Raw genomic sequence first — 24,618 nt, 5'->3', positions numbered from 1 at the left:
TGTGAAGCTGCGAAGGAGATATGGCGACATGGGGATATGTCGAAGCACTTGGAGGGGGCTCCTGCTGGTTCTGTCATTGAGATATGGAGGTGGTTGGCGCATAAATTGAAGACAAAGGACCTGATTGCAGTGGGGGCACTGATGTGGGCTGCCTGGTTTTGTAGAAATAAGATCGCTTTCTGCAATGAAAGGCAAAATGTTGTTCAAGTTGCTACTGGTTTTTTTAGGATGGTGGATGAGTTTGGTGGCTATAAGCGTAGGGTGATGCCGGTGCCTGCAATGCAAGGTTCGGGTGCTGACAGTGCTGCTTCTGTTTGGGTCTACCCACCTGGTGGAGTGGTCAAGATTAATGTTGATGCATATGTTCGAAAAGGAAGGATGGTTGGACTCGGTGTTGTGGTGAGAGATGAGAGTGGCAGGGTGCTATTAAATGGTATCAGACGAATCCCCTACACAAGTCCTGATATTGCAGAAGGGGCTGCAGCTAGGTACGATGTGGCTTTGGTTAGGCGGTTTGGTTTTCGCAGTATTCATGTTGAGAGCAATACAACGAGTGTTATTCAAGGCATCAAAGGCAAGTCAAGTGGACTGACTCGATTCATCTTATCTATGACGATGTTAGACAAGATAGCTTTATGTTTGATTCTTGTGTTGTAACACCCCCAAATCTCCCTCTACGGAAATACTAGTATAATACGTATAATTATACCGTAGAGATAGACTTAGGCGTATTACCGCCGCGTGATTACGCAAGGCTACTCAACTTACTAACAAAACAATACTTTGCAGCGGAAACTTCAAAACTCTTCTTTAATTAATAATAACTATAGATAGAAACCAATGTTATGAGTACTCAAAAATAGATACAAAGACCAAGATTCCTAACTTAGTGAAACCAATCCCGGGACTCCAATGCATCAATTTATTGACTCCACCTGAAATAACACTGCTTACCATTACGGTAAACAGGGCGAACCAAAACAAATAAGAAATACGGGTTAGCAAAATATGCTAAGTACGGTAAGTGTAACATAATTAAACTCAATTTATTTGCAAACATGCTTTTGAAATCAATTCCAATAATTAATCCAATAATTCCAAACTCATGATTCAAAACCAATTCTTAATATTCCAATATCAATAATCAATAAAACCAATACCAATTATTTTAAAACCAATTCCTCATATTAAAACCAATTAAACCAATTCCTCTCCCAAGTATGCACACCCCCCAAGCTAGTCTCCTTATGTTACAAGGCTATTCTTGAGGAAAGACCCGGTCATACAAAGTCCAAGGCCTTATCAATATACCAAATCCGCATAGTGGGATTACTAACATGCTTATAAAGCATTAATAATAAATTTAATTCAATGATTCAATAAATCCTTTTAATATCCAATAAATTCCAATGTAATTCAAACTCCTTTTTAATAATTCCAAATACTTTCAAAATCAAAACCTTTTAAATAGATACTTGAGAACAAAATCTCATATTAAAAACTTTTCAAAATCAACAACTCTTCCTTGAAAAACCTTTTATTTAATTCAACAAACCTTTTAAAATCAAATCCTTTATTTAAACATGATAAGTAATCCAAACCATTCAAAACATGATTTAAAAATCAATCATTCAAAATACTTTTATTAAAATCAATACCTTCAAACATAATTTATTTCAAAATCATAATTCAAATCAATTTAATTCAATCACCAATCAAATCATGTAAAACATGTTATTCAAACCAATCACTTTCAAAGGTATCTAGCCACCTAAACGTACCTTGATCCTTGCTAGAAAAATCACACAAAAAGAACCTCAAGAACCTTGATTCCGAATATCAATCAACACTTCGCACTTTCAAAGTTCAATAACGAATACACCTTGCAAATAACATAACCATAAGGTTATCACAACATAAACTCAAATCTAATGTGCATGGACAATAAAACTATTTTAAAATAATACTTTAATATAAAATTATAGCTTTAAAATAGGTATTTGTATTTTAGAAAACTAACCATGAAAAAGATAAAAGAATAGGATTAAAGAGAATTGAATTTTCGTTGGAAATAATAGGCAGAACTTGCAGAGGTCATAACTCCTTCAATATAAGTCTGAATTGGGTGATTCTTGAGCCTAACCTCAAGGATTTTTCGAGAGGAACAATTTTCTGTGAAACAACAATACCCCAAAAACTGACCAGAAGTGCCCGAAAACTGGTTTCAAAGGTATACAGGATAATATCTGTACGAAAAGAGGAAAAGAAAAATATGAAAAGGTTTAGGGAAAATAAGAATAAGAGAGAAGAAGAGAATTGAGTTTTTGTGTGAAGAATATGAGAGGTATGAAGGGGTATTTATAGGCTCATGAACGAGGGAATTATGGTAGGAGAATGTAGGAAGAATTATGGTAAAAAGTATTAAGGGAATTACTTGGAGAAGTGAGTAAAAGAATTAAGGAAAGTTTGGATATTAAGGTGATTGTGTATAATTGAATATGGAATGTATGTATGTCATGAAAAATAATAAGGGCATTGGAATTACTTGGGGAATAATTAAGAAGAATGAATGGCAAGAAAATATGATGATTAGATATTAAAAAGATGGAGAAATAGAATTAAGGAAAATAAGAGATTTTAAGGAGATAATTAAAAATATAATTTACCAAAATAAGTCACCTAAAAATCCATCATGGTGGCTTTAGATATTTAGGGAATTAATTTGCTAGTTTTAAGGAATTAAAAATAATTGTGTAAATAATATCTATTGTATAAAATAATTAACTAATAAAATTCCAATTATTCACTAAATAAAAAAACTAAGAGAATCAGATTTTCTATACATAGAAAATCCGAAAATCATAGTCATTAAATTAGGAATTTTCGGCCATCTTAAATAAATAATAAAATATAATTTTATTTAATTAAAATATCCGGAATATATATAAATAATCCGGTTTTTAAATAAAATAAATGGATAATAAATCTTATCCAAAATCCAAAAATAATATTTGAGTTTTAAAATACTTTTGGCGCCAAAATTCAATTATCATTTTGGCTCCAAAATCCAAATAGTAAAATAAATTACTAAAATACCCTTTTAAAGAGAATACTAATTAGAAAATACGTTTCAAAAATGCGGGGTATTACATGTGTTTTTTCTCATGTTAGACGAGCACGTAATACGGTTGCCCATTGTATTGTTAGATGGGATACCGGTGTGTGTGATGAGTTAGTTTGTACTGGACCGTTTCCCCAAAGTATTACTGCTTTGGCGGACATTGATTTAACTTAATAAAATGCTTGTGCTACCTTTTCTTCAAAAAAAAAAAAAAAAAGTTTACTTAAAATTTAGCCCAAAAAAAAAAACCCGAAAAAAACGGAAATTTTTTTCACAAGGTAATAACAAGTGTCCTCGATTATTCCCTTTAAGTATAAGTTAATAGATTTTTAATAATTATTTTCTTAATTATTACTAATAAGTACGAAATATAATTTATAAAAAAATTATTATTCATAAATTATATATTGAAACGAATTCAAGAAATACCCATATAAGTACATGACTATAAATTAATTACTACGGAGTAACATTGGTTAAAATAAATTACTTCGTATGTAATATTGCAAAAGGTCAACATGTTATCTTCGTCCTTCATATTAGGAAAACATATTGTTGCTATATTATTCCATATATATCTGATGATATTATTTAGAAAAGTAATGAATTATCAATATTCTAGTTTCTAAATTAGCGTTATGTTATATATTTTTTAAAAAAATAATAAATAAAATAAAATAAAAAGGCTAATGTTTGCATGTTTAGTGATTTTAGTAAACTTACTTTCCTAATTGTTTGTGTAAGTTTGTCATTTGCAAATTGCAATGTCTTTTGCACTTTGCAGGTATATGAGCTCGTTGAAATAAATATATGAAGGATTGGCTTTAGAGCATCTTTAATGGTGAGTTTAGGGTCTGTTCACATTTACTGAACTGAACTGAACTGATTGGAGCAGAACTGAATTGAACTGAACTAAACTGAATATTTTACGAGAGAAGGAAATTAGGAGCTGAACTGAACTGAACTGAACTAAAATTAAGTAAATGTGAACATACCCTAAATTGTCAAATAAGTTTTTTTTTTTTTTGAGAAAGCCGACCAAGACGACTAAATATTATTAGAACTCAAAACAAAATCCTACGCAACTACATCTTCAACCACACTTGGACAACTCCCAACCCACACTCTAGTAGAGTACTCTAGTGGGGAAAGGTGAGCCATAGCATGGGCTACACTATTAGCTTCCCTAAAAACATGAGTAAAAATAATACTATCAAAAAACATAGCAATAGACTTGATTTCTTTAGCTAACAAACCAAGAAAAGAACCATCATTCTCTGACCCATTTACCAGCTTCACCAATCTCTCGCAATCACTCTCAACAATCACCTTATTCGCATTGCATTGAACAGCCATCTTCAGACCAAGAGCCATTGCCGTAGCTTCAACAACACTTGCATCCCATACCTGATGAACTTGCTGGCAGCCCACCCTCACAACCTCCCCCAAATGGTCTCTAATAACCACACCCGTGCCTGACCCAGCATTGCTAAACACAGCCCCATTAACATTCACTTTCAGCACACCTTCGCTCGGAGCACACCACATCGAGTTCCCCTCACGTTGTCTGGGATTAACACGTGAGACAACAGGGGGTATGCGTGCCTCATTGAATGCATTCAGCAGGGAGTCAACAACGACAATAATTTCCTCAAGGACCCTTGGCACCGCACCATTAGCCACAACATTCCTTTCGTTCCATATTTCCCACGCAAGCATCATAATCCTACACCTCTCCTCAGCACTTCTCAAACCAAGCACCCAATCAACCCAATCAGCCACAACAGAAAAGCTTGGACAATCAAAAACCGTACCCACCTCCTCCCATACACCTCTTACCAGGTCGCAACCCCAAATAGCATGGAGCTCAGATTCAACATCCCTATGACATCTTCTGCATATCGGTGATATGTTCTCTATACGCCTATGAAGACCTTTGCTTGTAGGGAGAGCCCCACAACATAATCTCCATACAAAAACTCTCACCTTGGGGGGAACGCATAACTTCTAGATTTTCTGCCTTATCTTTGTCGGGTTCGAAGAGCCTCTTCCACCATCATGCAAATTTCTATTGAAAGAAATAAAGTGATATCCTAATTTTACAATATATATCCCCAACTTGTCATAAGCCCAAACATACATATCATCAATCATGGTTGACGCCAATGGCATACTCAGAATTTCCTCGGCCTCAAATGGAATGAAATTTGCTCTTACCACATCAACATTCCATCCCCCACCATCGCTACACATAAGATCAGTCACACGATCACAGTTGCTTCCATCAATTTTCCTTGAAATAACTCGAAAAAATGGCGGTTTATCAATCCATGGATCACTCCATACCTTGACAGATTTACCATTCCCAATAATCCATTTACACCCTTTCTCAATCACCCATTTACTACCCCAGATGCTCCTCCATATGTAGCTCGGTCTGCTGCCCACATTTGAGCTAAGAAAATTAAATTTCGAAAAGTATCTAGCCTTGAGAATTCGGGCAGAGAGAAGCTCCGAATTGTTTAAAATTTGCCAACCTTGCTTGGCTAGCAAAGCATCATTAAAATCATTGAGTCTGCGAAATCCCAAGCCCCCTGACTGTTTTGAATCACAAAGCTTATCCCATGCCACCCAAAAAATCCTCCTTTCATCCTCTTTACAACCCCACCAAAATCTGGCCATCATTCTCTGCAAATCATAACAAAACCCGTTAGGTAGACGAAACAAATTCATTATATAGGTAGGAACCGCTTGGACAACTGCCTTTAAAAGGACTTCTCTACCCGCGAACGATAAGAGTTGTTGTTTCCACCCTTTCAACCTCTTCCAAACCCTCACCCTTAAAAAATCAAACACCTTTGATTTCGATCTTCCTACAAAGGTAGGCATACCAAGATATAACACATAAGATTTTAAGCTATTTGTTTTTTTTTTTTTTTAAAAAAAAAAACCAGTTTTTGTAGCTATTTTTTTGCCTCAATGGTTAGCTATTTAAATGAGCTTAACTTTCTCAAATATCATATAAGATTAATTATTAATCTCTTAAATTTTAGAAACTTTTTTCTCAAGCAAATTAGTTTGGCCAAGCTATTTGTATTTTTTTGCTTCAATGGTCAAGCTAATAGCTAGAGACTTTTGAAAATTATAACTAAGACCTTGTTTGGCGATAGCGTTTTAGGTAGCGGTAAGCGTTTGGACTAAGTCAAAACACTAGTAGGAAAAAATAAGTGTTTTTGGTAAGGTAACAATATGATTCATACAGCGGCTGCGCGGTAGGGACAGCGTTTAGGTAGCTTTTGTCAAACGTTAATACTTAATAATATTAGCATTTGAAAGGTAGCTGGTAGCTTTTGACAAAGTGTGTTTACTTTGTAAGTATTATGCATGTTTTCTTAAAAGGAAAATAAAAAATAGGTATTATGCATGTATTTTTACTGTATTTTAACATTTCAACCGCTAGTTTTACCAAAAACTCATACTATTAACCGCTACATTGACAGCTAGTCTCTATCAACTACTAATTGATCGCTACTCGCTACTCGACCGCTAAAAGCTACCCGTTATCGCTAGTTTTGCCAAACGGGACCTAAGTTTCTAACTATAACCATTGGAGTTGCTTTAATTCATTTACATAATAACGCCTTATCAGGCTAAATTAGCACTTGTGAGAACTTAGCCATAAGAATAGTGTGTGAAAGTACGGTAGCTATCGATATATGACAAATAAAAGTTAAGTATCAAAGTATTTGTTGATACAAATATTATCATGAATTTATGATCGATAAAAACCAAAAATGTCAAAAATGCATTAACCCAATTACAAAATTATCAGATCGACATAATAACTTAGTACTCGTATGACTCAATCCAAACCAAAACCAATCCAATTATATCCGACCAAGTCACTCGAATCGACACCTCTAACTAATGCTCCGTACTAAACTACGAGTATTCATTGAGTTTACCCAAACTTGTTAAAACGATGAACCCAAAAACAAAAACCTGACCAACGTCCCAGAGTTGGCGTGAAGTCAACAGCTCCGGCGGGAAAAGTTAGCCGGAGGAAAGTAAACGAAGAAAACTATGGCGAACATTACCATTAAAATCCTCCTCATCTTCTCGTTAATGGCGGTAGTTTTTTCTGGGCAAGATTACTCAAGTTCAAGCAGATTGATACAAGTTAAAGGAGGCCCAAATTCAGTGATTTGGATGGTTCAACTCTCTGATCTTCATTTCAGTGTTCATCACCCAGATAGAGCTCTTGATTTCAAGAATTTGGTGGGCCCTTATCTTTCTGTCATCAACCCTTCTCTTGTTCTTATCACCGGCGATCTCACAGGTTTTTTCGCCGTCTTTCTCTCTCCATTTGATGTTATTAAGCTTTGTTTTTGTGGGTTTTGCTTTGATTTTTAATGGGTTTTGGTGGATTTTAGAATTGGGTTTGCTTTGATTCTTAGAATTCTAGGGTAGGTTGGTGTAATTGAAGGGTTGAAGAGTTGTTTGATTTGTTGTTAATAAAGATGAAATGATTATGGATTCCTGAGACATTGACATTGTTAGTATTGTTGAGGTCATACATTGTTAATTATTGTTGGTTTTAGTCAGTTGACTATTGAAATTGTTGGTTGTGGTTGATATAATTCATTGTGTTTATGGCGAAATTATGTGTGATCGTTACATTCTTAATTCGAAGATTTTGATGTGAACTCTGAAGATATAATGGACATGAAATTTAGGTTGATTAGATGCACTCAAAATCACTAGCTATGTTGATCAGTTTAGGGTATATGGTAGATTGTGGTTTTGGACTGAAGTGGTATCACATTTTATTTGTTAATTTACAACATGGGAGCTTGGTGAACTTCCGATGATATAATGGACTATGGCTTTTTGGTTGAATTGATGCATTCACCAGAGAGGTATATGGTTGGTTGTGGTTTTGGACGTTGTATTGCATTTTAATTGGCAATTTACAATATGGGAGGTTGGTGAACTGATATAGAAAATAAAGGAATTCTTATGTTTTAGTGAATCTTAGGCATTTGTTTCCTTATCTGGTGTGCTGTTTGCTCAATTTGTTGGGTAATTTTGTTTTATACCTTATGTTAGCTAGAATATTTTGTTGGAGGACCATAAGGCTTCTAATACTTGTTTTAATTGCAACTAGATGGGAAGAGCAAAGATCACTTAAACATGAAACAAAATGAGCAAGAGTGGGTGGAATATCGGGATGTGATGGCAGATGTAGTCAAGAAGAGTGGACTTGACAAGAGCATCTTCTATGACCTTAGAGGCAATCATGATAATTTTGGTGTGCCATCTGTTGGTGGCACCTTTGATTTCTTTTCAAACTACAGTCTAAATGCTGAAGCAGGGAGAACTGGGCATGTAAACAGTGTCACACTTCAGGTTAACTTCATACCAATATTTTCTGAGATTATATAAATTACAAGTTGAATTTATTTTAGGCAGAGATAATTTTAAGAATGTGGTTTCAATCTTTTTATTATTGATTATAGATGAATCATTAAAAGAAAATATTAAAACAATCTGTGATCAAAGTAGGATCAAGACAAAAATACAGTATCTAGTGGCTCATCCAATTCTGATGACAAACTGACATCTGAAGGCTGTTTGATAATGCTTTAGCTTTACAATACTTCGTGTAGTAATATTTGTGCTGTCTCATGCAGACAGAAGATAGAAGGCATCTATTTGTTGGAATTGACAGCACCATGGCAGTTGGCCTCAGAGGTCCAACCAATCTTTTTGGGCATCCGACTGATAAATTATTAGCTGAGCTGGATTCTGAGCTATCAAAATGGGGTGCTGATCCGAAGAATCCAGTGGTAAAGATCACATTTGGACATTTTCCTCTTTCATTTTCAGCAACCTCAGAATCTGGGAGGACCCTAAAAGATGTTTTTCTCAAACATTCAATATCTGCTTACCTATGTGGACATCTCCACACGAGATTTGGCAAGAATTTGAAACGGCTTCACCGACCAAGTAATGATCTCATGCAGCTGAATATGCAACAGATGCCCTCCAAGATTTCTTCAAATGGATCATCCAAAGTCCAGGAATTCTGGGAGTGGGAAATGGGTGACTGGAGGAGAAATAGAGCTATGCGTATTTTGGCTATTGATAGAGGTCATGCTTCATTTGTAGACATCAACTTGAATTCGGGTACTAAAAAAACTATCATCTTACCCACTTTCCCCCTAGACTCTCGCTTCACATTGGCATCATCTCAATTAACCGAATTTGAACATCAATCATTGGACCCCTCACACTACATGACCATAAGAGCTTTGGTCTTCTCATCATCTCCAATCATATCAGTGGTGGCTCGAGTTTATGACTCTGAGCTTGGAAAGCTTATTCTGGTTTTGGAGGAATCAATGACGGAGATCAAGGATAGCTCCTCTAGAGGTGCTCTTTATGCAGCACCTTGGAATTTCAAAGCATTTCAGGACCCATCTCCAGAAAGATACTGGCTTCAGATAGAAGCAATTGACGTAAGAGGAAGATCAACCTTAACCGAGTTGAGGCCATTCTCAATAAATGGTCTTTCAAGTCCTCTGTCTTGGACATGGAAGGAGTTTATGGTCATGGGTTGCCAGTGGGCTGCTTTGTATTTCCCAATACTATGGCTTTCTGTTGGGTGTTCCTTCTTGATTCTTCTTCTCCCTGTGGCTTTGCTAATTTTTTCCAAGAAACAGTACACATTACAGAATTTCTATACTGACAAAAATTTTAAAAATGGTGTTGAATGGGTCTTGACAGAGTTGTACAAGCTGCGCTCAGTGTGGCTTGGATTTCTAGTTTACGTGTTCTACCTTGTTCTATGTCCTTGGTTTTCTGGGCAATTATTTACTGATGGTGGTGAAAGGGGGTCTATGACTTACAAGGGCTGGGTAGTGAAGCATCCGGAGATGGGTAAAAAATTGGAGTACCTTGGGTTTCCAGATATAATGGTGATAGTCATTCCTCATTTGGTATTTGTAGTTTTTCCTTCTATTCTAGTGGCCCTGGGATTGGCTATGGAAAGTGAAATTTATAGAATACACCTTTTAGCACTTTCAGGTAAGAAGGAAGATGATCATTGTAAAGGTACCCTGAAATCTAGACACAGTAACGCTCAAAATCACAAATCTTCCAAGTTTTATATTGGTACACGTTTGATCAGGAGAGTTTCTATGGTGGCTTGTCTGGCGATCTTCTACAAGCATTTTAAGGTAACTTTTCAACAATTCTTCTGAAAACTCTTGCCTTTTCTTAACATGCACTATTTGATTAGTTAGTTTATGCTGTATTTTCTGCTGTATTAATGTCACGGTACATGTATTATAGTTGGTATTGACCCCTTTCCTCGTACTCTAATTTCTTCTCTGAGCTGCATCCTTTTAAATTTGTCTCTGGTTGTGCTCTCTTTTACCTAAGTTATGTAAACCCATTAGAATATATTGTAGCTGTTATTTGAATTCGGGTTAACCCCGATTGGTACCAAACTTTTACCTATGTAAAATTATTGGCCACAAAACTTATATGAACTAATATTCAAAATTAGTGAAAAAGCGAGGCCGATGAGAATAGAGCTTTGAAACCCTTCCTCCAGAAAATTCTGACCTGCTAATCTGACTTTCTTTAGCTCTGCTGAATAGACTGAATTAGGCGACGCCTTTGTTCAGAAAAACAAAGAAAGGGGGAGAAAAATAATAGTAGCTAATACATATTTTCATTCATGAACGTCTCTAACAAAATTGCCTTAAATTAATACAGTGATGGTATGTGTGAGGGTAATTAGTTGTATTATCATAAAATTGCCTCTAATAAAAATATAAAATTGCCTTAAATTTATTCAGTAATAGCCTAGGCATATCTTCATTCATGAATGTCTCTAATAAAATTGCCTTAAATTGCCTTTTTCTTGTATTATCATATACCTCCTTTAGCTGTTTTAACTTCTCCTAACCTTTTATGCGTGTTTGTTCTGGGAGCTTTTGCACCTTTCATTCTCACTTATCATTATTCACTTTAACTTTCTAAACTTATTTCTGTGTTACAGAGTTGCAAACTGCTGGTAAAAGCCTATGAAATGAACCCGTTGTTACATTTCCCAGTTTATTCTTTCTCAATACCACTTCTGCTGGCATATGCTGTCTACAAAACCAGCAGACGCTAGCATCCTGAGCAAGCCTCAGGAATTTATCATAATTGATCAGTTTTCAGAAGAATTAGCAGACAATTTTCTTGAACATTCATAGGACACAGCACGCTATATTCTAATGCAAAACCTGATACAAGCATCAAGGTGCATGTGGGTCTACATATATGAGGTTGTTCATTACTGAAGAGTTCCGAGTATCAGAACAAGTCATGGTAACTGGTAAGGTTACTCACTTTTCAAAAACAAGCCAATACCCCAGTATTCACAATGAGGAAGCTAAAACTTCCTGGATTCCTAGTTGTAGAAACTTTTGTAAAAAAAAACAGTTAGGGAGCTATGCTAAAATTTATTGATAGAAAGTGATAGTATCTTTTTCCTTTATTTTTTATCGAAAAGATATACGAAGCATAATGATCCCCCTATGTCAGAGGATGATAGTGAGCTTCATACTCACCCAATAGGCTGGGTGTATAATATACTCCGTAACATGGAAATTACAAGTTACGATTCTTACGAATAATGACAGTATTCTAAAGCCATGATCAGCTCTTTTGAAGAAATTTGCTCATACTCCTATGGTAACTGTAATAATCTCTCATATACCAATTTCGCGATGAACAGCCTCTTGGGCTCTCTAATAGAAAAAAATTAGCATCATAAACGGATGATAATGGAACCTTATGAAGAAAGATCTTATAGTTCAAGTAAATGAATCCAATGCTGAAGAGTAAAGATCTTACACTTTCATATGCCAATTCATTAGTCAGTCGCTTTTCGTACTGAAGAATGGGCTCAATTCCCAAACTCTAAAGTTTCAGGTAATTACTAAAGTTGAGGTCCCAACTAAGTTAAGCCCTGACTCAACTAGGTTGTTATAGAGTGGGGGTGGGCCGGTGGGGGCGGTGGATGCTTATATTCATACTCCTAGCATGGTCCAACACTAAAGATGTGTTGAATTTGGTGTATGTAGAGCTGTCAAAAAGTCGTGTGGTGTTCGTGGTGGTGTCGTGTTTGTGTTTAATCTCGTGTCAATTTTGTGTTGTTCATAAAATTTATCAAAAACTATGTAAAATATAAGATAATTGCATAATTTGACCACTTCATCTAAACAGGTCGTGTTTGTGCTGATTTCATGTCGTGTCGTGTCGTGTCAACTTTGATTGTGTTGTCGTGCTGTGTTTGAGATTGTCAGCTCTAAGTGTATGTGTGCTTATGCAAAGCATATGAGATGGGTGGCTAGAACAGTTGTCTAATTTCTGACTTTTAAATGTGTGACAAGAGATCGAATTTTACCAAGCTTATTATTATTAGTTTTATCGTTGTTTCTTCTTTACGGTTAATTTCACTATGGTAATTTAATTTGTAAGTATGAAACGATGGCTTTGCATTTTGTTGTTGTGATAGTATTGGTGTTTGTTTAGGTAAAGGGCTTTTCCTTTGGAGAAATTTAGTCCTAGTGCTTGAAATAAGAATTTCATAGTCACCTACCTTCCTTCCTCATCGAAGCTACGACGTTTCCCTTTATTGAGCAGTAAATTTTGTATGCCAAAGTTTTATTTTGATTACATAATAATTGAGGAGGTTCTATTACTGAGGAACTCCTTTCAGTGGCATACTATTCTAAATGTGAACCAAGCTCAAATCAAGACAAGACATAAAATTTTGAATATATGTTTCTAATTCGATGTACTCATGTATGAGTAATTTATTTACTTTTAGTGTCAAAAGAAAAGGAATTAATTCTCATAAAACATATAAGTAACACAATTTATTAACACACCTTATTACGAGTAACCAAAAATTTAACTGAAGACGTTAATGAAGGTTGAGAAAAATAATTAATTTTAAAAAATTATAAATAATACAACTTTTTATGAGTAATAAAAAAATTTAACTGAAGACGATAATTTTTTTGAGAAAAATGAAGATTTTGAAGCTTAAAACTTCACAATCACCAAAATATTAAACTCATATAAAAATTTAAATATGGAGTAAAATGTCCTTTACAAGCCACGCAAGTTGTAACTCGACCTAATGCACAAAAAGGTTTTGATACATATTATATGTCTCTCAAAAGATTGAAATAATGTTGGGCATCCCACTCATCCTATTTGCTTTACGATTCAAAACATCCAATCTCATGGGAATGAACCATCTGCCTAATACCCCACTAATCACACACTTTCCTAAATTCACCTCTTTGTAGTCCGTTAATTAATTCGCTAATTGTTAGGATATATATCTTGAATTTACTTTCCTCCTACAAAGCATCTCTTTGAAGTCATCAATAAAACTTTCTTTGAGTAGCACATTATTAGTGAACCATGTAGATATATACTACCTTCATTTTATATTATTTACCACGATTTGACATAAAATAGAAAGGAAAAATGTCTAATCATTGCAAATAATATGAAACGAAGGTACTATGTATGTATTTTATTTTTTTTCGTTGATCTTTCTTACATATATACTTCACGGCCCTAACTAAAAACTTCAAAGTTGTCATCAAATATCAATCATTTGTGCACCTGGAAACCAATGAAATTAGTGTTCATTGTAAGACCTTTTTCAACATTAACAGGTCCCAATTTTATTTTATTTTCAATACACTTTTTTTCTCTCTTAGACCCCGCAGCCAGTTAAGAGCTGACGAATTCCAACCAAAAAATTTGGACTTTTTGGCCCTACAATTTTGTAAGTAATCTTCATTAATATTATAATCTACGAAATATATTCTTTTCTGTTGTGGAGTGCTTAGCAAATCTCGTACTATACTTAAATTATAAAATAATGTGGGAAATAATTATAGTTGGTCGAACTATATATATAGTTTACAATTAATTAATATAAACGAAATTGGCCAACTAATCAATTACAAAGTAAACCTTTTTTTTTTTTGGTGACATACGAATTCTTTGTTAAATGATAAGATGAAAGATTTTATTAGATCAAATTCTTCGTTAATCAACAAACTTAAATGGTTAGTTTTTAAGCTGGTGATCTTGTAAAAGTAGGTGTGACTCGTGTGAGTGTGTGAGTATGTGACCCTAAGGTCACAACTCACAAGGCAGTAATCCTACTAACAAATAAAATCACCTTCATTGTTTTGACATGAGAAGTCGATTTATCAATTAGTTTATAATAACATAGAATTAGTACATAACTACATAAATGATTATAATATATATTGTACATAATGTTTTGATGCTACTTTAAAGAAGATTATGAATCAATGTTGTTCGCTTTTAATTAAGTGGTAGCAAGATTAGGATTCGTTGTTAGAATCATGCAACAGAATAAGATCATCAAAAAGGAAAAATCGAATTACTTCAAATCTAAGCTACAAGCCACCGCGCGCATAATTAATGATCAAGAATTACCATCATTAATCATTGCGTCATCTACTAGTTTAATAAGCTATTATTAGTACATTTCACGTTTTTATTGGCCTAAGTAACTTTAACAATTGTAAGTGGATTCTACACATAATTTGGGCTATAAAGTAATTTTAATAAGATACTAGAATTAAGAATATGCTAGGATTAATTTTATCAACTTGTCTACAATTATTTCCTTAACTAAAAAAATTTAGGTTATCACCCAAAATTGAGGTTTTTGCATTTGAGTAATTAGAATATGCTAGGATTAATTTTATCGAATTGTATGCAATAAAGATTTTCAAGGCTACTAATCCAAAATTATTACAACTTCAAAAGGCTATATACACAAATATCTTTGTCCCAAATTACATAGTCTATAGAAATTTACTTCATAACAAGTGACTTTTACATGAGTTTTTAATCTTACGAGTTTTTGCTTTACAACTCGTAATGAATACTGAAGTCGTAATCGAAGCTAAAGGACAAATAAAAGCATTTGTAGCTAGGCTAAGACTTTGGTACATAGCCAATCAAGCATGATTGTCAATTTCAAGGGTGAAAAATGAGCAAGGGACCAATATTTTTATCACAAAATGAAAAGCATGGCTAATTCATAATTCATTCCATTAAGCTGTCGTGGTCCAAACCAATCGAATTGATGAATATTTACGACTTATTTTAAGTTAGATTATGACATCTACCAAAATGGTTCCAGACCAATCACATGTACATTTTTATTTTTCATGGAATTATTAATTTTATTGATAGTGCTATGCAACACTGAAGATCTAATCTTGCCAAAAAAAAACTGATAAGGAAGCATCATATCATATGAAAACATAATTATTTCATTCATGAAACTTCAGTGGTCCAGCTTTCATTATTATCAACTTTGTAAATCTTTGTATTATCACATGTTTTTCACCTAGGAAGTGTATGATGAAGTATTCTGTAAGTTAAATTAGTAGAATTATAATACGAAGTATTTGTTAATTAAGCTAGATTTTCGACTATTATTTTGACTATTAGTTAAGAGCTGGTTGGATTGGGTGAGTTATAATACTATGAGTAGTAATTAAGTTTTGGACTTTTTGTGAAAAACTACCTTATACATTCCAATTTTTGTGAAAAACTACCTTATTAAAAAAAAAAGTTGTAAGAAACTACTTTATAAACAGTAAATGTTGTAAGAAAATACTTTATAAACACTAAATGTTGTAAGAAACAGCCTTATAAAACACTTAATATTGTAAGAAGCTACCTTTTGCCGGATTAATTAATTGAATAAGGGATGTTTAATGACCCATTTTCAATCATTTTTTCTCTTTCTCCCACCCAATTTCTCCATAGTCTCCATATAACCCCTAATTTCCCTTCTCTTTCATAGTTAAATCAAGCACATAGTAGCAACTTACAACATTTAGTTTTTATAACGTAGTTTCTTACAACAATTTTTTTATAAGGTAGTTTTTCACAAAATTTGGTATATATAAAATAGTTTTTCACAAAAAGCCCTTAAGTTTTCGATAGTTACAATAGTTTCTACATGTACAAGGCTCATCAGAGGATTTGAAATTTCGAAAGAAGGGGGGAGGGAGGTCATAAAAAAAGGAGTGGAGGATGGTTTGATGGGATGAAACAATACTACGACAAATGATTCATTTCAAACTCGTATCATCGTATGTATTGAAATAAATGAATTACAAGGACTTGAACAACATTCGAATTTTAGTCCAATATGAAGAATCACACTGAGAACAAAGACTTATATATATATACTACTCGTACAAGTATAGTATTTATTAAAGTATGTGGAGATTTGATACTTTCAATTATTACCTTAAACTAATAATGGAATTGATTCTCTTATTGTTCTCTCACCCATACAATAATTGATAAGACATTACAATAATCATAAATTGTAATCATAAATTATTATTGTTATCAATTGCCAACAAGTTTAGTGCATGTCTCTCTCACTGGAACATGATTTTGTACCATGTTTCACTCAAATTAATAATGAATGTAAGTATAAACTGCAAGTATACATATTGTTATAATATTCTAGTTATCGATCTAATAGATTTAATTTGATCCAAACATGTCCATTCTCGTTATATTACCCTCTAATATATACATGAGGTATTTTTGTTCCTAGTTGATGCCAAGGATATTTTCAAAAACTTTCGGATGCCAAAATAATGATTTTCATTTTTCTTGTAGTGTATTTACTACTCTCTAGTACAGTCTCTCCGACTACAATATGTGATTTTAAATGTTTCTTATTTTGACTATTTTATGAGTAATCACCGTCTTAACAGAAACAACAAAAATACGCATTATTGTTGAATCACCAAGTCCAAAGTATGTCTCTCTCAAATCTTTATAGAATGAAACATCCCAATCTTAAAGTTGTGTGATGGAAAGAGGCCCCCTCTAAGTTTATGAAGATACTAGCTAAGCCTACCGACTGAGTTTCATAAAAACAAAAGACAGTGGCCTGGACCTGGATGCCTTAACAAATACTCAGAAGGTGCCATATATATGCCCATACCAATTTAATTATAGCATTATGATATTTTTGGTTCGTCCATACATCAATCAATTTCATGCAACACTTTTTTTTAACTTCCTACAATCTAATTAGCTAGCTACTGTTCCGTGAAAAAAAGAAATATTATAAATTTGAAGAGAATAGTAACATTTTTACTTAAATACTTTGTTAAATCCCTATTCGACTAATCCCTAATTAATTGTATGTACAAAACTATATATTCAAGTCAGCAACCTAGCTATGTCATTCTTAATTGTTGGTACTAATCTGACTAAATGTTGGATAATGATCTGATATTGGCTTAGTCATCTCAAAGCAACATCATTAACATCAAGAATTGATTCGAAAATGCGTTGTCCAGTTGCTAATATACGCTTAGGATCGAATTCCATCTTCATTTTGTAAAAATGATCCCATTTGTCACCGAAATGGTTAATCCACTCTTCTTGTGTGGTGTAGTGAGGCAAGTATTGCTTAACACCAACCTTTGCCTCCTCACAAAACTTCAAAATCCTTCGGTTTTGATCGGTCAAGTATTTTAGGGTTTGTGTCTCTTCCCCATTCTCAAGTGCAGACCTAAGCAGGGCAACCAAGTAAAACACCTCTTCATTTGGTGTCACGATCGAAGTCCTTTCATCCCACCTACACCACAAACAACAAACATGGTTAAGATCTAGGAGAAAATCAATCAAACTTATTCAAATCAAACAAATGACAAACAACATATAGTTAATTAGAGTATTATTATTATTGCATTGATTTACATGTATAATTTGGATTAAGGGAGGAGGGACCCAAAAAGAAAAGGGTTGAAGGGTGGTTGGAATTCAATGGTACAAAGATTGGCAAATGTTTTTGGAATAATTACATGTTAATTAGAAAAAGGACATGAAGCCTAAGTGGGTCATATGAAGATCTTCTGACAAGAGAATCTCCCCACTTGCAGAAACAGTGTTTGCCCTTTCTTACTTGTTGGGTTTCTATCAACAAAAAGAGCAGCCCTTTTCTTATCCTAACTGGCACTTGTTGTTTCATCTAAATTAATTTTAAGTTGAATATATTAACTAATTTGTTGGGGCCTCTTGGTTTCTTGTTAATTAACAATCTCAAGCACCATTATTATTTCTTTTATTTGTTGTTAATCATTGGCTTCAATCTCCCTATATTTGAATAGAAACAAGACAAAAACTCCATCATTACACAGCTGGAGATTATTAGCTTATGTTGTACTAAGATAGATTAAATCCAAAACTATAATAGTTAATTGAATCAACTCAATAACACTAAAAGGTTTATATTTAATCGAAAAAAAAAGGTAAGCTAGCTTTTAGCCATATAAGATTGATAACTCCAATTTATTTAGCAAGTTAGACAGCTAATAACACTAGATATATTTATCGATCAAATACAATCAATACAGAGTAACAATATGTGTGGGCTTAAGACCTATTCTAATTAACTGAGTTGAACTGAATTGAACTGAGTTCAACTGAATTGTTTATGAGAGAAGGAAATTAGAAAGTCAACTAAACTGAACTGAAATTAAACTGAAGAGAACAGGTCCTTAGTAAGAATTGAAAATAATTTTAGATATTCCAACTCCCTATTAGTTGCCGAAGTGTTAGGTGATTATTGGCTTTGGTATTGCTAGTGGAGTAGTGGCAAGTAGTTTAGTTCAAGTGTGGAAGAGGGAAGCAAAGTATAGAGACATAATAGTGATAATATGTAATCGTATTAATATGTAAGCAAATATGTAAGCAATCAGTGTCACAATGACAACATTGATTCCCTTACGATCATGTACATATATATACTTAGGAGTATGTCAACATGTCACACATGCATACACAAAAAATATACCGTGAAAGAATCATGTATAGTAAGCCATTTGCTATGATGCTATCTCTGATTAGACATCAACACAATCAAAATATGACTTCATTATGAGTCAATTCTCCAGTCAAATAATGTCCACATGCATGCTACATGTAACATGAAAAACCTATTGGACAATAATTTTATGACGAAGTTTTGAGTTAACAACGTACCAACTAACTGTATATGCAAAGTAAGTTTTAAAATACTAACTCCGATTTTTTTTAGTTGTAACTTTGGATATAAAAAGCGGAGGTGTATCATAATACGGCGTTAGAGTGATTGAATAAAATATATTTTTATTTACGAGGAGAGTAGCTTTCGATAATAATTAAACAAACGAATTGTACACAAATTTACATAGAGAAGGTAACAAAGGGAAAGATTGAGCTTACTTGTATTTGTTCATGGGATAGATGAGAATAGGTCCACTAGTTTTATTTCCCAAAATGCCCTTGAAAACTCCTTTGTCAAATTCATCAATCCTTGACTTAGGGACAAATAGGTTTAACCAAGGGTGTGGTACCTCCCATAAACCCTTGGACCGGAGTTTCAACTCGGCTTTGTGAACCCGGTCCAAGAAATCGACGTAGGGTAGATCGGTTGTGAATACTGAAGCTGGTATGAAGTCAAGATTTTTCAATAATGCATCAATTTCCTGTTCAAAATAAAAATTAGCACGTAATTAGCAACTTAATTAATAATTATTGTGTATGATACACGCAATACTTTATTATAATAAACAAATGTCACCAATAATTACTAGAATGTATGCATAGCATCATAATATAATTATAATACGAAATATAAGGTATTTAATTATATAGTATAAGTAAGAACACAAAAGCTGCGACCAAACAGTTGCTTTAGTGAAGATAAGTTTGATTCTTTCCAACTAATTTAATGATTTATTAATACATGCCAACAATGACTGACTGACTGACTAGATTGGGAATAATCTGGCAGGTGGACTGCTTAGATTTTGTGACGATTTAAGTAAGAATTTAATTATTGTTTAATTAACTAATTATAAACTAAGTACTTGTTAATAATGTAAAAGAACCTTCTTCTCAATCTTACACTCAAAACTGCCCTATTTCTTTGCTTGTTATTGTAAGTACTAGTTGTTTTTACTCTACTCCGGTAACATAAAGGAGCCACCGGAACTTTCTCGGTCACGGGTTACACGGATTTTACCGACCAGCCGCAGAAATTGTATGTATAAGTTACTAATAAATTAAATTTTAATGGTTAGGAAACAATGCACTAAAAATGCTTAAAAGCTAAGGTATTGAAGCACTGACGGTCCATTGTAGGGAGAAAGTTAAGAGAATAATTTGCAAGCATAAAAAAAAGTTCAACTTCAAAAGAGAATAAAGATTCCTAAGAGAATGAAATTAAAAATAATTTTTTGATGAATTGAAGTGATCTTGTCACAATTTTAAGAAATCTTTAGAGATTTATTATAAATCAAAAATTGAGTTCAATTAAACTTTAAATCTTTCTTGGTGTGGCTGTGGTATCTTCTCACATGCATGCAGCCAAAGAAAGATGAAAGTAACCTAAGCTAAGTAAAAATAAAATTAATAAAATAAAGGAATCTTGTGAAAAATGGTGATATTTTTAGATCTTATATATTTTAGCCAGTTTCACTTTATCTTTACTTTATTTTGTGAATTTATATTTTTGATAACCTAACTTCTGATCTCGATTGAAGGACTATAAAGTTTTTAAAAGGAGAAAATTATAAACATATTTTTGTTGAAATTATACTTTTGATCATGTGAAATAAAGAAAGAAAAAGTAAAGATAATTTGACTCAGTAATTTTTTCAAATCATCCATAATGTTTCTTCTATAGACTTGCTACCTTAGTTTGTTGAGTGTACGTCACTAGATTGATTAATTCATATGGATTGAGTATAATAGTATAATACATTAGGTAGGAATACTTCTTACGGTAGTTGCTAGATTAGATTGCATTTTTTTCTTAAACTTAATGGACATTATAATTCACCAAATTATTATTATTCTTATGCTTTTTTTTTTTATCTAATGTATCAAGAAGATATTTGAAAGTAATTATTCAACATCAAACGATATGATTCATAAATTATGTCATAGATTTAAAAATATTTTTAAGAGATACAGATCAATTCATAATCATGTCATAAATGTAAAAATATTTTGAGAGACACATACATATCAGTTCATAATTATGACATAATTTTAAAATATTTTAAAGAGATACGTACAGATTAAGTATATTTAATGTGTATATGTAACTCTAAAATGACAATACAATTTATTCATCAAATTTGACCATATTAAGAATAAAGACCAAAAATAAGACTATATACTTCAACAGCTGCCTAATTAGTGTCCCCAATTAGTTAGCCATCAATTGCCAACTAGCAAGACCAACATTATATGGATAAAATGTCTCTTCATGCCATGCACGTTAGTATATGTGTGTTAAACTAGTGTCACATGCTGTCTATATAATATAACGGCACCTCAATATATTCAATCACATCAATAATGAGAAATTCAATCAAATCAATCAATTAATACTAACTAATTAATGACCAATATTTTGTTTTTAACCATATTACCAATCAACTAACAATATTAGACGACCAATAATATTTTTCTTGATAATGCAAACAAGTTTAGCTTAATAAAACTACAAATGATGGAGACGAGATTTAATCACGTGATAGGAAAAAAGTTTACCTGATCAACAGATTCGGAAGAATCGAAGTAGTTCTTGGTGATCTCCAAGCAATATAGGACATCCCCATTGTTAGAGGCACCAAGGGAGGAAATCTTGACAGGGTTTTTCGGTGAGAAAAATGAGGATCTCCAATTATTAATTAAACCTTCATCAACAATAACAAAACCTTCCACATAATCAAATTTTTGACTACTTGGTTTGTCATGCAACGATATTAGATACTCTTGATCCTTTGTAAATGCCGTAAAATTAGAGTATAACACTCTTATCCACCTCACCTACAAATCAGAAAAAGGGTTAATATTTTCTTTTTCATATTATATATAATTAATTAATAAGTAATGCTTACTGTAATTAAGCAATAACTAATTGAGAAAATACAAAAATTATTGCAAGAATTGATTGAATTAGTATAGTAAAATGTATTTTATCTTTCGGTGCTGTCGTGTTATTTGTTTTACTTTTAGGGAGAATTTGACATTGGGCTTAGTTTAAGCGGCAAAATATTAACCCTTCCCTTTTGAGTAACTAACAAATGGTGTCCCACTTCCATTATGTCAACTGCCATTTGCTAAACACCCCACCTTTATAAAAACATTATTATAATTTGATAATCAATTTTTAGTACACTTTACCATCATCAATCTTTATTCACCAAAAAATTAGTTTAGTTGTCATGTTATCGGCTTAAATTACACTATCAACGTGACAATTAACTTACAAACAACGTCAAATGAGTGAAATATATACCCGTTGTGGAGCAGGTTCAAGAGCGATTCTAGCACGAGTGATGATACCAAATTGGCCTAGACCTCCTAACACGGCATGAAACAATTCCGAATTTATTTTCTCAGAACATGTCTTAAGCTCTCCTTTTCCTATACAAAAAAAGAATAAAAAAGGGTCAAATTTCTTGCTCTTTTTCATGCAAAAAAGAATGAATAAAGTGTGAAAACAACGTGAAAAAAAATGAAACAACTATTCTAAAGTTAATCATAATTACTACAAAAAAACATAATCAAAATGAAAAATTGTAAGTTAATTATAATTAAAATTTACCTGTAACAACATCAAGCTCAAAGACGTTACTAATTTGAGGTCCAAAATTAAAAGCTTGACCGCTAATTCCAGCATTAGACAAAGTACCACCAACCGTTAGATACAAATAATCAGTCCAAGATCTAGGTGCGAGTCCATACTCTAATGTAGACCTTAGCACATCCACCCATAACTCTCCTCCCCACACATCCACATACTCTTCTCTTACATTCACTTTGGGCCCACTCGGCCCATTACTCCCATCCCTCCTCCCCATCTCTACCACCACCCCGTCCGCCGTGTGCGCCTGCCCGTTTATGGAATGTCCATGTCCACGGGCAGACACGGTGAACCCTGACGTTGACGTGACAGTCTTAACAAGATCCGCCACGTCAACGTCGGACCTCGGACGGAACACGGCTACGGGTTCCGTCTGAGTAAGGCGTCCAAAATCCACGGACGCTGACTCCACCTCAGCACGGTCTGTGCTGAGGTGGAGTAACTCGGTGGGGCCTATCGTTGTTAGCCCCACCGTAACTATCAATCTGTATATTGCTATTGCAATCAAAAACAACCTTGTTGCCATTTTTTTAAAAAAAATTTCTCTCTAATCTTTAATTTTGTTTGATGTTGTAATTTATGGAGTTGGTTTAGGAAAGGAGTGTTTAAGAGGGGTATATATAAAGGGGAAGAAAAAAATCTGTTGGCGTAAGATAATAAGTAACACTTCAAAGATTTAGGTAACGAAACAACATGCAGAGATTCTGATATTGGATTGAGAGAAACGAGGAAGATGAGGAGAGAGAAAATAATAATGGGTCAGATTTTTCAGAAGGTTTGTTTGTCTTTCTGTTTTTTTTTTTAAAGAAAAAAAAAAAAAAAAAAAAAAAAAAAAAAAAAACAGAAGAGAAGTTTATAAATGAAATGAGCAAGATTAAAAATGGGGGGTGTTGGTAGTGAATATATATAGGACAGAAGAGGGACACGTGGGGAGTCACGTGTTGGGGAGGAAGGGAGGACACGTGGAAGGAAGGAAAGGGAATGAAGAGAGGAGAGTGGGGTCCAGAGATTGGATACGGAGGATCTAAAGTGGGGTCACATGCAGAGTAGGAGTTCACGTGGGAGAGTGGTGTGTTAAAATGACAGACTTTAGATTTACAACTTAGAAGTCGACCAACATGAAATGATCTTAGAAGTGTTGTGTACTTATGTATGTATCTACTTTGAAATGAGGGGTAATCAACAACCAAGATTCTCTGATGTTTGGATGCAATTTACATGTGTAGATGTATAATGTTGAGGGAGGACCGAATCAGGTGGAGTGGTCTTGGATGGTACGTCCGAAGTAATAGTTGTATGCCTGTATTTACATAAGATTATTGTTTTAGGATGCTTAGAGTTATATTGTGATGATTTTAATAGTATTGTACTATATATGAAAATTGAAACTTATCCTAAGTTGTTAGAACTATTGGAACTAGGAATTTAAAAGAAGATATCGAATCTGATTTTGTATAGAATTGAATTAAGATATCCTTAACTAAACCAATTTAAATTAGATGTACAACCTACTTGTACCATTTGGTAGCAAGTTAATGATGGGTCTGTTAGGCTACATTTTAATTATAAATATCTTTAAATTTAATAGAGTTGATATGTTCAAATCTCGACTCCCATGACTTTTTTTGATCCAAGATCCGCTATTACATCTTGATGCAACATTGTATGATGACATATG

At 33.5% G+C, this 24,618-nt stretch overlaps 2 protein-coding genes across 2 annotated transcripts; one reads left to right on the top strand and one right to left on the bottom strand.

Moving 5' to 3' along the window:
* Positions 1–7,045: 7,045 nt before the first annotated feature.
* On the top strand, positions 7,046–11,829 carry LOC145585483 (putative metallophosphoesterase At3g03305). Its single transcript, XM_081642184.1, has 4 exons — positions 7,046–7,460; positions 8,289–8,530; positions 8,815–10,362; positions 11,193–11,829. The coding sequence occupies exons 1-4, from the start codon at positions 7,205–7,207 to the stop codon at positions 11,307–11,309; spliced, it is 2,163 nt and encodes a 720-aa protein (XP_081498310.1). The 5' UTR covers positions 7,046–7,204; the 3' UTR covers positions 11,310–11,829.
* A 5,374-nt stretch (positions 11,830–17,203) lies between these two features.
* On the bottom strand, positions 17,204–23,752 carry LOC145586613 (cytokinin dehydrogenase 5-like). Its single transcript, XM_081643494.1, has 5 exons — positions 22,902–23,752; positions 22,593–22,720; positions 21,842–22,120; positions 19,502–19,764; positions 17,204–17,873 (listed from the first exon to the last, which is right to left on the bottom strand). The coding sequence occupies exons 1-5, from the start codon at positions 23,464–23,466 to the stop codon at positions 17,537–17,539; spliced, it is 1,572 nt and encodes a 523-aa protein (XP_081499620.1). The 5' UTR covers positions 23,467–23,752; the 3' UTR covers positions 17,204–17,536.
* Between the last annotated feature and the right edge of the window lie 866 nt (positions 23,753–24,618).

This window comes from Chenopodium album, chromosome 16, assembly GCF_948465745.1.
Source record: "Chenopodium album chromosome 16, dcCheAlbu1.1, whole genome shotgun sequence".
In the NCBI taxonomy this organism is placed as follows: domain Eukaryota; kingdom Viridiplantae; phylum Streptophyta; class Magnoliopsida; order Caryophyllales; family Amaranthaceae; genus Chenopodium; species Chenopodium album.
The sequence above is the reverse complement of the archived record's forward strand: the minus strand, read 5'-3'. Positions and strand labels throughout refer to the sequence as shown.